This window comes from Ostrinia nubilalis, chromosome 25 (genome assembly GCF_963855985.1).
Source record: "Ostrinia nubilalis chromosome 25, ilOstNubi1.1, whole genome shotgun sequence".
NCBI lineage: Eukaryota > Metazoa > Arthropoda > Insecta > Lepidoptera > Crambidae > Ostrinia > Ostrinia nubilalis.
Window position 1 is genome coordinate 6335454 of NC_087112.1, and position 16883 is coordinate 6352336.

General features: G+C 37.8%; 2 protein-coding genes across 2 annotated transcripts in view; one reads left to right on the forward strand and one right to left on the reverse strand.

Annotated features, from left to right (window-relative positions):
• The window catches only part of LOC135084037 (uncharacterized), a 69391-nt gene extending 68798 nt beyond the window's left edge, over positions 1-593 (reverse strand). Inside the window, exon 1 of the mRNA XM_063978779.1 lies at positions 554-593. Coding sequence (XP_063834849.1) covers positions 554-593 — 40 coding nt within the window. The remainder of the gene's footprint in view (positions 1-553) is intronic.
• Positions 594-3472: 2879 nt separating this feature from the next.
• On the forward strand, positions 3473-5492 carry LOC135084277 (tubulin beta chain). The gene is made up of 2 exons (XM_063979068.1): positions 3473-3628; positions 4161-5492. The coding sequence occupies exons 1-2, from the start codon at positions 3572-3574 to the stop codon at positions 5445-5447; spliced, it is 1344 nt and encodes a 447-aa protein (XP_063835138.1). The 5' UTR covers positions 3473-3571; the 3' UTR covers positions 5448-5492.
• The last annotated feature ends 11391 nt before the right edge of the window (positions 5493-16883 follow it).

Genomic DNA, 16883 nt, shown 5'->3' on the forward strand with positions numbered 1-16883 from the left:
ACAACGAATTTCATCCGTGTCCACGGTAAAAGCAGGATTAATTTGAACCCCTCTTGACTGAAACATTATGTTCTCCAACTCCCCCCACTTCCCCGTAATTATCAGGTTATTATCTACCCTGTGAAGGTAGGTTTATAATGCGTTTACTGAATGACTTCATATGCCATGTGTTTATATTAATTTACAAAAACAAGAAGAAAAATCAAGAGAACTACTATTTTTTCTGAGCTGTCAAAAAGCGATACGCCCTTTAACACCTACTGTATGGCAATATTAATCTATGACGTCACGTATCACGTGTTAGATTTATGATATTACTGAATGGTCTGTTTATTTTCATAACAATTAAAACCTAATTTTATAGTCATTAGAAATGAAATTAGTTTTTGTAGGCTAAAATGGAGTGTAGTTAGAGCACAAAACCCTTGACCTATCGCTTGCTAGCTGACTGCTGGTGAGTCCGTAGCCTAGTCAATACAGTCGCCCGGAAAGCAACAGCTCATGGGTTCGAATCCCAATAATTATTATACTGCCGATACTGATCCACCGTTACCGATGTGAGCGAACACTCCGGATTCACACACAGCACACATTTAAAAAGTCCAAACGCAGCGATTGGGTCACTTTTCGGAAGCTCGACGCAGCGACAGCGACCGAATGCATCAAGTCGCGACATCGCGATACTGTATGGATAATCGCAAAATCGTCGTACGCCGATGCTAGTAGTGTGTCTACTGTGACCCTAAGCCCATGTACGCAAGTTTGGATTTTTGAAGCGCAAAATGTAGCGCGCGTTTAAGCGCCCAACCGAAAAACCGAATATGCGCAGAAAAAATATTAAGCGGTCTAAAAACCGCTCTGATGTGCAGTCAACTATACATGCCAGTTCAAAACAGCCACGAATAAATGCCTAAGTGCCAATCCACTAAATTAATTAAGTAGGTATTATATCATTCACCAATTACCAGTGCAGTCGTCTAAATTCGTTTAACTCCATCTACCGGACGTCTGCAGCTTCACACGTAAATAGCTTACAAGCGAAATTGAAACAAATTGCCTTCGATCCGACCGAAATAGAGGCGAGTATCGATCGAGATGCACGCTCAAGTTCGCAAACGAGTTCTGTGCTAGACTAGTTTGAGTCTATGGCTCTGATTGGCTTGGTATTATTAGGCTTTGCGCAACGGTTTATGATAAAGGTCGCGGGTTCGATTCCCGCATAACAATTGTATGAATGAGTAAGAATTTTGTATAATACTAATTTGGCGTTAGTGGTTGAGAAATGGACTACTACGGTAGATATCTAGGGTTTGATGCCCGCGCATATAAAACAAATTGACATGAAAATCTGGATATGATTTCCAAATAAAGCTTGAAGTATGTTTTAATATACTAATAAAATAAATGAGCAAAGCTTTTATAGTAGCTATAAAAGTTATGCTCAGTTTGGGAATAGATAGCGCAGCGTAAAATAAGCAAGGATATTTAATTTAAGTTATTCAGATAGGTATTGTCAATAATCCACAGTAAACAGGTCATTATGAAGCCGAAGAAGATTGGCTTTGTTTTAATTATTTCTATTCTGTTGCTTAACTCTTCCAAAATCCCTAAGAAGAAGAAAAGAAACTACATAAAACATAGAAAAGTTTCATCAAAATTAGCCGAGAAGTTTTGTGCATGAAGTCTACGGATATCCATTATCCATCCTCACTTTTAGTAAGGACCATTATTTTGTTATATTATTGCTTACTAAACTTATAACAAAGCATTTTACGTAGAGAACAAAACTAAAGTAATTATAATATTCGTCACGGAAAGCTTGAGGTGACCCAATTCACAGTTTAATAGCCACACGTTATATTTTGTGGTCGGGTCGGTCGGTGCAAGCGACGTGGCGCCATTTAATTTTATTAAACAATAATGCAGATTAGTTTCCTGGATTGTTTAATAAATTAATGCAGTTTTATGTGCTATTAATATAGCGTAAACATACCCTATTTCTGAGGGATATAAGAATTTGTTTTCTTCGGCTTCTTTTATAGTGTTATTTTATAGAGCACAGCAAAATTAGTTGAAGGTCAAGAAATAATAGCTTCAGAACTAAGGTAGCAATAGGTATAATAATTAGTTAAATTGTATATTAATAATTTGGCAAAAGTAAAATCCCAAGCACCACAAAGTGGAAACGTAAGAGTAGGTGCACACCGTTGATTTTTAGTTGGCTGGAATTTGTGCCCGATTTTAAGAATAGGCGCACACCGTTGATTTTTAGTTGGCCGATAGTTGTGCCTGATTTTAAATTGTATGAAGAATCGGCCAAATCGAATCGGCGTAGTGTGCGCACTCCCATACATGCCCATACTGATCAACTGCCCAACTAAACTATCGGCCGACGAAAAATCAACGGTGTGCCGTGTGCGCCTACTCTTAATTTTGCAATTATTATTAAGCTTGGTGTACACTGAACCGATGCGTGAAGTAAATACCAATTTAATTGTTACGCGACACTCTACCCCGAGTGAGATTTTAATTTGTTATTAGTTTTTACAATTTTTCCTCCTTAGTTTTTGAAAATCATCATAATTTTATGTCAACCCCTGCAGTAAGTTACTGCTTTCTGCAATTCACGAATTTCAAAAAATCTTTTCAACACCAAATAAAATAAGCACATTATTTTCAAAATATGTATTTTGGAGTCTTTTGTAGTATAAATTTTGTGTACTTGTCAAAGTACTAGCCTTTGGCACTACAGTCGTACAGACAAGCTCGAAAGTGGCTTTACTCCCCGCCGGACGACGCTGCTTGAATAATTTAGCCGCTCAGTTATTCGTGAGCTGGTGTAAATATAGGGACTTATACTGGAAATGTACGGAACCCTCGAATTTGTCTCAAAAGGATTAGTCTGTTTGCAGTACTGGTGAATGATATGCTGAGTTTTCGCTGAAAAATATGAGACATTTTTCTTTTTCGTCACTGATATTCTTTGAAAGATTGAACTAACCTAGTTCCAGACTACTTAATATGAGTCTATTTCTGAAAGCCTATTAGATCGATCGAACAGATATAAATATAACTTGTTAGTTAACTAAAGCCAGAAACACTTTCATTACTACATATGTACTTTATGTGATCCACTTTGTAATCGGGTCAAAGATTGAAGTCCTAAATAAAGTACTTTTATCAATAGAATGTTCATAGGTTGTTTGGAAGAGCATTCCATATGGCTTTAAGTGCTTTATTGGACAATGTGAAATAACATTTATACGAAAAATAGGATCCGATTATTTTATTACATTTACAACTTCAACTTTTAATCCTTTACTTTTTTTGCGTTTTTGCTTTCGTGTAGACTTTGCCTTACAAAAACCAAATGTTCTAAAAAGTTTTTACATAATTTCTATACATTCAGCACTGGCCGCAATTTTTTTTGTAAAATTCGAATTCAAAATCGACAATCGAACGATGTGTTTTGATTCGGCTCATTTGTTTTAAGTCTGCTTGTCTAGAAGGTCGAGATATCGGTCGGTGATTTGTATTTGAAATAGAAATAAATAATTAGTAAAGCGTAAATATGAGGGAAATAGTGCATATTCAGGCTGGTCAATGCGGCAACCAGATTGGTGCTAAGGTAAGGTTTAAAAATTCGTATTTACTTTGTTGCTGGAGCTACCTTGGTAATTATTTTTCTAAAAAATCCGCTACACTAATTTAGCTCTATTAATCCAGTAAAATATTGTATAAATCACCTTGTAGATCAGCAAAATTGTTGTCACCAGTTTATTTTGAGCGTTTTAAGCCTTATGACTGGTTGCTGTTCAGGTATGATCTTTCAGTTGGTCACTGACCTAGAAACTGACCAAGTAAACGTAGGTAGTTATCGCCATTAAAGCCCTCTAGTGTCAAGTATTGAAATTTCTGACACTTTATTTGTGTTAAGTCTTCTTGTTTTCGTTCAGTTTCGTAGATCTAAGGCTGGGTTGCATCGTCTTTTTAACTATAAAAACGTCAAGTCTACTATCAAACTCCATACAAAAAGTACTGGTTAATGTTACAGGCTTCGGCTAAAGATAGTGCAACTCGGCCTTAGTCTCTCTATTGTAAATGTAATCAAGACGAAATTGAAAACCTGCATTGTTTATTAAGCTTTTCTATTGTTACAGTTCTGGGAAGTGATATCAGACGAGCATGGCATCGATCCCACTGGCACCTACCACGGAGATTCCGATCTGCAGCTGGAGAGGATCAACGTGTACTACAACGAGGCCACGGGTGGCAAGTACGTCCCCCGAGCCATCCTGGTGGACCTGGAGCCCGGCACCATGGACTCCGTGCGGTCAGGGCCCTTCGGACAGATCTTCAGGCCCGACAACTTCGTCTTCGGCCAGTCGGGAGCAGGGAACAACTGGGCAAAAGGCCACTACACTGAAGGCGCGGAGCTGGTAGACTCCGTTCTGGACGTCGTCAGGAAAGAAGCAGAAGGCTGCGACTGTCTCCAGGGCTTCCAATTGACACACTCGCTCGGCGGTGGAACCGGTGCTGGTTTGGGAACGCTCTTAATCTCGAAGATCCGAGAAGAATACCCTGACCGCATCATGAACACTTTCAGCGTCGTCCCATCCCCAAAAGTGTCTGACACTGTTGTCGAGCCCTACAATGCTACCTTATCCGTGCACCAGCTGGTAGAAAACACTGACGAATCATACTGCATTGACAACGAGGCGCTTTACGATATCTGCTTCCGAACACTAAAGCTGACCACACCGACCTACGGCGATCTGAACCATCTCGTCTCCGCAACGATGTCTGGCGTCACCACTTGCCTCCGATTCCCTGGTCAACTGAACGCGGATTTGAGGAAACTGGCTGTCAATATGGTGCCGTTCCCTCGTCTGCATTTCTTCATTCCTGGATTCGCGCCTTTGACATCCCGCGGCAGTCAACAGTACCGCGCGCTGACAGTTCCGGAGTTGACGCAGCAGATGTTTGATGCGAAGAACATGATGGCTGCATGTGACCCTCGCCATGGCAGATATCTGACCGTGGCAGCCGTATTCAGAGGCAGGATGTCCATGAAGGAGGTCGATGAGCAGATGATGAATATCCAGAACAAGAACTCGTCGTACTTTGTGGAATGGATTCCGAATAACGTGAAGACTGCCGTGTGCGACATCCCACCGCGAGGCTTGAAGATGTCTGCTACCTTCATTGGGAACTCGACGGCTATCCAGGAGTTGTTCAAGCGTATTTCTGAGCAGTTCACTGCTATGTTTAGACGCAAGGCCTTCTTGCATTGGTACACTGGCGAGGGTATGGATGAGATGGAGTTCACGGAGGCTGAGAGCAACATGAACGACCTGGTGTCTGAGTACCAGCAGTACCAGGATGCCACTGCCGAGGAGGAGGGCGAGTTCGACGAGGAAGAAGAGGGTGGTGATGAAGGAGACTAGACTATTTTTGTTAAGGTTTTCATTATATTATATTGTATTTTTATATTTTATCGTTTTATTATATTTTTATGCATAGCTTAGAATGAGTTTTCATGTCACTATTTCTCAATGTGTAATACATTTGAGACTAGAATAGGAAACTTTATGAATGCGAAAACGGGTCCTCTTTTAGCGAGTGCAGGTCCTCTTTTAGCGAGTGCAGGTCCTCTTTTAGCGAGTGCAGGTCCTCTTTTAGCGAGTGCAGGTCCTCTTTTAGCGAGTGCAGGTCCTCTTTTAGCGAGTGCAGGTCCTCTTTTAGCGAGTGCAGGTCCTCTTTTAGCGAGTGCAGGTCCTCTTTTAGCGAGTGCAGGTCCTCTTTTAGCGAGTGCAGGTCCTCTTTTAGCGAGTGCAGGTCCTCTTTTAGCGCGTGCAGGTCCTCTTTTAGCGAGTGCAGGTCCTCTTTTAGCGAGTGCAGCCCTCTTTTAGCGAGTGCAGGTCCTCTTTTAGCGAGTGCAGGCCCTCTTGTAGGGAGTGCAGGCCCTCTTGTAATGAGTCCAGATCCTCTTTATGGGAGTGCAGACCCTCTTGTAGGGAGTCCAGATCCTCTTAATGGGAGTACAGGTCCTCCATTAGGGTGATATCGTTTTTCTGTAACAGACAAAATTCCACGCGGGCGAAGCCGCGGGCGGAAAGCTAGTAATAAATAATAATAAATCTTTGGACAATTTCACACAGCGCCAGCTAGCCCCAAAGTAAGCAACTAAATGCTTGTGTTATGGGTGCTAGCTTAACGGATATACTACTTATTTATATACTTTTTTTTTTAAATACATACATATTATACATAGTAACACCCAGACCCGTCACAGCAATTAAAATTCCTCATTTCAATTTCTGCCCGGCCGGGAATCGAACCCGGGACCTCTCGGCATAGTAGTCCGCTCTGAACCACTACACCAAACGGCCGACAAACTAGGTTATCCTGTAACGAGCGTAGGTCCTCCAGTAGGGAGTGTAGGTCCTCCAGTAGGGAGTGTAGGTCCTCTTTTAGGAACCGCAAGTCCTTATGTAGGGAGAGCCTTCCTGGTGGTCCTAACTAGTAGGACAAATTAGTAGGACCACGAGGAAACAGGCGTATGTGGTTGTGGAAGTCCTCTAGAAAACGTAGGTCCTCCTTTGAAAAGTGTAGGCCCTCCAAACAGAGTGCCTGTAGGGCCGTTCTTCTAGTCTGCAGTACCTAGGTTTGTAATTTATTTATCTTCTACATTCTAAATCATTCAGGTAGGTACATAATGCCCATTTTCACCATCAATCCCTATTTTAAGTGACCCCTATGAAAACAAAATGCCTGTTACCCTGTTATGTGTTACCATAGGGGTCACTTAAAAATTAGGGATTGATGGTGAAAACCTACTCATATTGTTAACAGTCACCAAGGTTGGTATATTGACTGTAATAATAGGTTTAGCATTAAAATCTGACTCAGAAATAGACACAATATCCTCACAGTGCGGTTGAGTGTGGTCAGGGCCTGAATATGAAGTTTGGTTCAAAGACGAGCCTCAAAGGGACCATCTTGGGTATAAGGTACACTTAACCACAAAATTGCGTAATATTTTTTAGAACTTTTTTTTGGAAGACCATTTTTCAGGAATTGCTAGTGATTGCTATTATAAATTACACATGAACATTCCATTCATTAGTATAGAGTCTAGTACCCTAGTACTCTAACAGTTACATACTAAGTTTTTAAGAGAATGCATGTTTTACTATATTTTAAATTAGTAAACAGCTACAATGTTTGTGTTTTTAAGGCTGAGCAGCACCATCTTACTTTAACTTTGACAAACGTCAAAAATCTGTCAAACTCCACACAAAAAGCACCGGTTATCGTTATAGTTACCGTTAAAGTTAGATGGTGCAACCCATCCTATGTGTTTTTGTTTCCAATAAAAACAATTTACTTATGAATATTATTTATTTAAATGATAAGTCTTGGTGTTTAAGACGCTTAAAACGATTCACGCGTACGAAGTAGAAATCTCATTAATTTCAAAGTCTTTAAATGCCAGCTATTAAACTTCAGTCTTCCAAAGCGCTAAATTATTTAAAAATCTCGTCAAAACTTATCAAATCATACTAAAGCTTTTGATCCATCACTAATTTATTGAATCATTTCATATTCCAAGCTTCATTGACCCCCTCTGTATAGTTGAAGTTGAAACAGTAAGCTCTCTCTAATGGGTCACTCGTTGGAAGCTTCAACCAAGATTCAATTCTCAGATGAGACATACGTATAAATATTAAAAAAAAAAATACTACGCCGGACTTATGATTCAACCACACCAACGCGTGCAGATCGCCATCGCCGGCGCGATCATAGATCAATGACAGATCGCGTGGAATGTCATGATGGGTCGCGCGGCGTCTTTCCGTTCTATACGACATGGCTAGAACGCAGCCATTGGAAACTGCTCGTGTATATTTTGTAAATGCTATTTGTAAAGTATACACGAGCAGTAGGCATGTAGTGCGTACTGCTCGTGTATGGTTTGGAAGAGCTTAGTAAAAAAGACATTTCCAAACTACACTCGATTAGTTACACAGGGCGTTCTGGCTATGTATAGAATAGAAAGACGCGGTCGCGCGACCTGTCATTGGCCTATTGCGCCGGCATTGGTGTGGTTGAAGCTTTACTATGCCACTGGCCGGTATCATGCATAGGAGATCAAATAACGAAATCAGATTGGTTATTTATAACACACTCATCTCATCTTATGCCCTCTTTACTTTGGTGCAAGGAATCTTAGCCTAATTTATAATTAGTCGTATTTTAAAAAAAAAACAAGGTGCAGCAGCTTATTTATTTTATTAAATCGTTTACTGAAATAATGGTGTGTGTGTGTACTTTTTTTTCTTTATAAATGATCACTCATAGAAGAGGGCCTTCTGTATTATTCCTCTTTTATAATCCAACTTAAACTTTAAAGCGCATTTTTATGTGGCAGTAACTTTAAAATATGAGCGCTCAGTTTAACTAGCCGTTTAAAAAAGATAAATCTTCTATTTTTATTGAACTGAGGATATGGCGATGAAATTTCGTTCATGGTTATCACTACTGCTTTTTTATTATTTATGTGAACTGTAATTTTTGATTTCCCTTTTTTCATTCGCTATAAGATATTGAACGATTGAAGATAATTCACCCATATTATTATGTGAAGACTTTCATGAATATTTTGAGTTATATTTCAATGATTCATTCGGAATGCAAGAAAATAAGATTTTTTTTTGACATCAAAAACACAGACACAAAATCTACGAGAAAGATAAAAAAATCAGCAGTGCAAAAGTTGATCCAATGATTCAACAATCGCAAGCATAATTTAATCTTAGAATAAATAATGATATTTCCACTTGAGAACCTCACAAAAATCTAGACAGGCTTTGTGTAGTTTATTAATTAACACTCTTCATACACAAAAAGTTGTATAACACTACCTTAAAAAGCTAGAATTTCCCAAACTGTCTTCACATAATTGGGCGGGACAAAGCGCCATTGTACACTCGCGCACAAAAGGCGAAATAGTTTTTCCTTTTTACAGCCATAAACAGACATTTTGCGCGGAATTAGTAATCCGAGTGTACATCTGAATAGTGTATGAGAGTCCGTAGGCCCGAGAAACCTTTTGAACATGCCGACTTTCGCGGTAATTATACAGAGTGGGTAATACGAAAGTTAATTAGGAACGGTATTAATTTGATTTGTTTTGTATGATATTGACGATTGATGTGGTGTCATTGGTGGAGAATTTAGCTCTACAACAGAGGTCGCAGGTTCGATCTTATACAATACAAAAAATGTATTGTTCTGGGGTTCAAACCGTGGTTTTTGGCTTAGTAGTCTAGTACGCGAAAAAATGGACCAAGCAGCTGTCAAATAGAAATAAACCTTTCTTATTGAACGTTATTTTAATTCGCACAATAAATACTGTGATTTAAAAAATACCGTTTGACAGGTATGCAGTGACTTACTTTATTATGCACTGCACGCTACTGCAGTGACAGCTCTATATGATTCCCCAATTACTCGAGTGGGCAATTCACCGGTTGAAGTCAGCTCTCGCAAAGTCAGTCATCTGATGTGTAAATGATGTGCCAAATATGCGTCTCGCTCATAACCCGCCTGTGTGAGGAAGACAGAAGATGACCTTTTTGCTAACAGTGTTTATCCACAGCTTGACCCATATATTTTATTTAATGGGCATTTTAAAACTAGGTTGTTTAGCTGACACAGAGAATAAGGTTCAGTTTTGATTGACAGGGGAGTTTTATGCAATTTCTTTATCCAGATTTTTAAGGATGATAAGGTTAGGTAGAGTTTTTGTACGTACTTATTGGGATTGCCAGCCCAAATACCCCTTAATCCCTTCTGATGTTCAATTTAATTGATTTAATAAATAGATGTAAAAACTTTGTCGGCGATTGTACTTTGATAAGAGTTTAGTACTCAAATGTTCATCAATGATTTAACTTAATTTAGCGGACTGTAGTTCTCAAAATAAATAAAACCTAAAAACAAGGGAAATAGGGTAAATGTATTTATTTCAGACTAGCTTATGGCTGTGGGTCATCTGCGTATTTCATTCTGTCAAATTAAGATTAAAAAATGTTGTGTAAGCAGTGTATAATATTTACATGTGTTATGGTATAATTTTTAGTTCTAATTCTAGCTAAGACTTCAATTTCTCAGTAACTTAAAGTCTGAAAAACTAGTAAAAAAATATAAATTGTCCCACACACAATACATGTGGGTTTTACAAAAAAAGTTCTTTAGACTCTATTTTGACATATAGAAAATCTACCAATTCAAGTACCTACTTGATGAAGTAGTAATCTTACTAACTAACTTTGACAAACGTCAAAAATCTGTCAAACTCCATACAAAAAGCACCGGTTATCATAATAGTTACGGTCAAAATTAGGTGGTGCAACTCAGCCTAAGTGCCTTTGCATTATGAATTTCTAAAACCATTTGATTGTAATTTAACTGAGTTCCCCATTTCCGTCTGCCAAAGCGTCACAACAACTAAAACGACCTATAGAATGGGCATTCATTTTAATGAGTGGGTCAAAACTCAAACAGAGCCGATTGGATGTTTTATCTGATTAATCAAGGTAAGTGCGTTTTGTGGGGACAGTTTGGGGGGTCGTCGTGACCCCCCTGAATGGCTGGGGGGTCATGATGAAAACCCTTTCTCTCTGGATGTGTAGGATTAAACAACTAACCTGTGATTTTTCGTTCGATTAAAGAACCCCAAAACTATCCACTATTTTCATAGCACTGCCATACGTTGATTAATGAGGAAATAGGGTAAAAGTCACTAATTCGAGAGGCGAAAATCAGATAAAGTGGGGTGAATAAATCATTGAGTTACGTTTTCCTTTGATGGTTAACAATAATTGTTATTTATAGGCACAGCCGATGGGCGCGTTGATAACACGTTAATGTTGCCATAGCGTGCCTGATTATGAATTGGGCTTACACTTAATACGTATAGTGTGACTTGATGTGCAGTAAGTAATTTCAGGGCAATTTCCAAAAGAGTTCCCCATTGTCCTGCAGCTGACTCAGAAAAATATTCCTTATTCTACAATATTTTTCAGAATTATTATTGATTTCAATACCAGATTAGTTTATTTAGTAAGTTAGTTGTATAAAAATGTAAATGCGTGACGTGCGATTCGAACTTGGGACTGGGACTTTGTGCTACAAAAATCTAACGCCCGTATTCACAAACAATATGAGATCTCACAGTGCGCGTGAACGCACAGGGTGACAAACGAACTAATCACAGAGCTTTATTCAACGCTGTGCGTTTGATTTGCTGTTTTACTTAAGCAAGCATCGTTTGTGAACACGGTAAATTTTTAAATGTAAAAGAAGGGGTATTCTCAAACAGATAATTAAATTGTTATTAGAATCTTTGCCACTAAATAATTACTATAAAATTTAATACGCAACAAATTATCCATAATTATGTGTATTAATTAATCCTAAGAAAGCTTAAAACCGTTTACTGATTAAATTTAGGCATTTAAACAGTTTCCTGACAATTTTACTAATAATGAACTCCCGGTTGCTACTACAGGGAGAGCTACCTTATTTGTTACGTTCGTTCCTTAAATAATGTACCTGTATTTAATGATATTACTTTATTGCTTGGATCTAATTAATTACGAAAAAATATGTACTAACCATCAAAATACTCTTTAAAAAAACATTGACGTTTTTTTGCCTGTCGATGTTGTTCGGACGCGGACAGGCAACCTGACCTTATTTTCGGGTACTACGAGCAGTTTTCAGACTCTACATAGTAAAAGTGTATATGTTACGGTTAATGTGATAAATTGAAAATTATTAATAATAACCGGTTATTATGAATAATTACCGACAGTCGCGGTAAAAGTGATAAATTAATCACATTTAACAGTGATTATTTAATAATTCAACCTTAGTACTAACAAATTTCATAAAAGAGAACAACATCTTGTGTACATGCTCCTGTACAGCCAAACTTTTGAACGTTTTGATATCATATATTAATATAATTTGGCATAATAAGTTTGGAATGTTTTTTGCATATTATTACTTTTCCATGATGCCTATAACATAATGTTTTGATTTAAAGTGAAAAATAGGTTAAGGTGCGGCGGGGGTGGCCCTTGGGCCACCCCTAAGCCGCCTATTTAGTTTTATACACACATAAATGACCTCATATTAATCACATTTACCAAATCATGCGGTAATTATTCATAATAACCGGCGATTATTCATAATTTTCACATTTATCACTTTGACCGTAACATATACATTATTATAAGTAATGCGTAACTTTTTAGGTTATAAGGAGCGTAGGCGGCAAGAAGGGACGAAAATACCTAAAAATATGTACATAACAATAGAAATACTACAACCGAATAAAAACGAATATTATTTCTGTAAGATATCCTGTATTGGGTGAATTTCAACAAGTGCATATTTTTGCCTAATTTTGGTGGAAATTGTTATTTGTGTATTTTTATTCTTTAATTATAGATCAAATTTATTGGAAACTTATACTGATTCTAAAATGATTAAGACATTAAATTTTGTCCAGTAGTTTTTTAGATTTTCCTTACACCAAAATTAAGAGAACACCAAAATTTATATTAAAGCACCAAAATTAGAAAATATGCTGTCAGTCGGTCATATCTTAGTGCCAAGCTCAAGAAATGGTTTTAAATTTACCAGCACCGACTCCAAAAATATTAATCATGGTATATTGTCCTAATAAATAAATAACGACGTACTTATTTTCTACTTTTAAGTGATTGTTGGCGTCGGTTTTAATTTTTTTGTTAAAATTATTTTTTTTCATGCTTTTTAGTTGATTAGTCCTTGTTATTGTCACTGAAGAGGGACAGTACAGACAGTTTAATGTGATTAAGACTATAATTTTCCATTTTGTAATGGAAAATTATAGTCTTAATCACAATCCAAGTGTAAATAATCTTCCTAGCAAAATACAGGCTCCCTACTTTAAATATCGGCAACCAAAAAGTATCAATGTATCATGTGTCAATGTATGTATCAACAAATGAGTATTGAGTATCATCTAACTCCTAACTTATGTTGTTTGACCTTTCATCATCAGCTCATCTTAAATACCTGAAATAATACAACTGTATGTACATACCTACCTAAAATATTTAAAGAATTATCCTCCAACTCCTAAACGTTAAGGAGTTTTACCTTCCATCATCACCTCATCAACATTAGATGATGACTACTTGAATAACTTTAGAAAACGTATTGCATTCCTACAAAATTTGAGGTTTACTCTCGATTTCCCTAGGATCCCATCATCAGATCCTGACTTGGTGACAATGGGACCACCACATAAGTGTACCCTACAGAACAAAAAAAGAATTTTGAAAATCGGTTCACAATTGACGGAGTTAAGTCGGTTAAAAATGCTTTGGTGCACCACCAAAAACACCAAAATTGACTCACCAAAATTAGATTCTCGTTGAAAAAGCTAAATTATATGAAATCTGTTTTAAATATAACCATAACATTTTAACACATGGTATGAAAACAGTTCCTTTACATTATACGAGGAATTCAATTAAAAATTATAGCTTAGAAATCTTATACAAAAAGACACCAAAATTGCAGAATTGTTGTCCGTTTAAAAAAAAACAACACATTTACGTTTTTGGCGGGAAGACGCAGAGGTCTTGCACCCGTCTGCCGTCACTGCTCGCGGGGGCGGTACTAAACCTAACAAATGATGGGAGTGTTTAAATCCTGTTTGATCTTTAAAGAAACTGACGAGCTATATCATTATTGACACCAAAATCATAAATTTTTCGCGGACAAAACTTAAGGACGTGACTTAATCACAGTTATTTGGGAAACTTGCTTTATTTGGTAATCTTAGATAATAGATAGATTGTATAATCCAAAAATATACTTTTTCCCTAAGTTCTGTTTTGATCTTCAGCTAAAAAAATACATATTGTAAGAAATTAAGGATGTGGACACTGCACCAAAATTAGAAACGCTTAGTTCAATTATTTTTTGTCGAATTTGTAAAAGAAAATACTCATTAATAATGTTGTCCTCAAAATGGAGCCTCTGTATATTTTCGTGTAAAAAAAAATCAGAGTTCTATGTCATAAAAAACATATGATTTTCAGCTACGCCGCTCAAAAAATGTGTTTGGGAAATTGACCCTATTGATATGAATGATTTGATCACGTACCAAATAGAATTTATTGTATTTATACTGTGAAATTTGAAGGTTGGCTGCCATAAACTAAGTGGAAAAATGTATTGAATATACAAAGCAAAATACCTCAGTGCCTGAAAACGAAAGTCTACAATCAATGTGTGTCTACCAGTGATGACTCTTATGGTTCGGAAACGTGGCCTCTCACTATAGGCCTTATACAGAAGCTTAAAGTTGCACAGCGTGCTATGGAGTGGGCTATGCTCGGTGTTTCTTTACGAGATCGAATCAGAAATGAGGAGATCCGTAAACGAACTAAAGTCACTGACATAGCCCGACGGATTAGCAAGCTGAAGTGGCAATGGGCTGGGCACATAGTACGCAGAACTGACGGCCGATGGGGCAGTAAGGTTCTGGAGTGGAGGCCATCTACCGGAAAACGCAGCATGGGACGTCAAACCACAAGGTGGACCAACGACATGATAAAGGTAACAGGAAGGCGCTGGATGCAGGCCGCTACCGACCGTGCGATGTGGAAGTCATTGGGGGAGGCCTATGTTCAGCAGTGGACGTCCTGTGGCTGAAATGATTATGATGATGATGACAAAAATGACAAAAAAGACACCGACAAAAACTACATTTATTTGTACAGGACATGAAATCAAAATGTATCAACCCTATACCACTTCTATCAAAATAATCTCGCTCGCTTCTTCATTATCTTATTTACAGGCTTCCCCCATTAAAACTTAATAACGTATTCATTAAATCATATAGGATTTTAGCTCTTAATGCCGGTTGGTAGAGTTTCGGGCCAATCAATGGCGGGTAGCGGGCTTCCTCTTGAATTATATATGAAATCAATAACAGTCGTGCACTTAACAAAGCTCAGGAGTAGGGTTGGCGATGATGCTTTTATTTCAGAACAGACAACGGGACTATTTCCACCTCTCGTTCCCACCGCTGCAACTCTGTGTAGCTAGGATCTACAGCCAAAAACTCAACCAATGAAGGTCAAGTTTATTTTAAACTTTTTTACTTTAAGATACTGACGAAAGTATTGTGCAAATGCGGGTGGGTGAAGAAAATTCATCGCGCCGGAGCAGACGACGCCGCATCTCTTCAGTCTGCCCGCGACCATGACTCGTGCAACCGAGTTGAAACGTCGAGAGGGTAAATATCTTATATACCGTTTTAAAAAGATTTTGTTGCAAAAATCCCGTGAAGTGAAAATGTTAAGGTTAAGTTTGTCACGGGGAAAGTTCAGATATAGCCAGCTTAGGGGCAGAAAAGTTCTCGAGTTGCGACCATGGACCAGATAAAGTATAGGCAGACCTTCCACCCGCTGGACCAACGATTTGGCTAAAGTCGCGGGAAGCACCTGGACGCATCCAGGCAGGCAGGGTAGCCTAATGTCATATGGAATCATGCTATGGGGCAAAGCTGCAGATTTTGAAACAATATTTATTTTGCAAAAACGTGCGATAAGATACTTGTATAAAATGAAAGCAAGAGCGTCCCTTAGAGAATTGTTTAAAGAAATTGGCATTCTCACGGCCGCTTCACAATACATCTTAAACTGTATTCTATTTATTCAACAAAATATTAACGAATTCAAAAAGAAAAGTGATATTCACCAAATTAACACTAGAAATAAAAATAAATTGGCTATACCCGCTTTTAGACTTAATAAAGTGTTTGCCACTTTTATGGGACAAGGTATCCATTTTTATAACAAAGTCCCTGATAAATATAAAGAGCTACCGTATAATAAATTTAAAGGTATAGTTAAAGATCACATGCTTAAAAAAGCCTATTATACAACTCGAGATTTTCTTAATGATAAGTCATCCTGGGAGTAGGATTATGGTCCTCTCATGCTCGCACTAAAAAGAATTAAAATGAAAAGTAATATTGTATAAACTAATAATAATTTCTCAAATGTTATAGTGTCATGCTTCTCAATCTGGACTGTTACTTAGCTTTATTATTAGTTTTTTTTTAAAGAGATAACTTGGCATTGTCATTCTCACTAAAATGTCTCTGGGGTGGTGGCGTAGTGAGGCGGGTCGTTACATTCCCTCTAATATGGTCGAGTGAAGCGATGGCTGGTTCACTCGTCATGTCTGTGAACAGGCGCTGCTTTCGGGGACTGGTCAATCCAAGTTATTCAAATTTATGTATGCGAGTCATTTCTACTAGTACCTTAATATGTAAGTCTAGATATTAGCACGTCACTACCTTGTTTAATATACCACGCAATCTTGTATACCCATTCTTATGATACACCATACAAGAATGCATGGTAAATTCAGTGAACTGCTCCTGAATCGAATGTACCTACTACTACTATTTCTATTTATTTATATTAACCGGCAGACAGTGGTGACTGAGTTTGTTGCGGCGCTTCTTCTCAGCACTTGCCAAATGTTGGTCTCGAAGCGCTGGTAGGGTAAAAAGATTATGAGACATGTAGAGGCTCCTTAAGAGCAAAATGACGATTTGTAAGAACTATTTATTAGTCTAAACAAATAAAGAAATTTTGACTTTGACTTTGACTTTGAGGACCGGTCGTTGAAATCCATGACCCATAATTGGACGACTTACGGTAAAAACTATTTTTCTGTCATTCGCTAGATATCCTATAATAGGTTGATTGGTAAAAGAGAGCGACACTCAA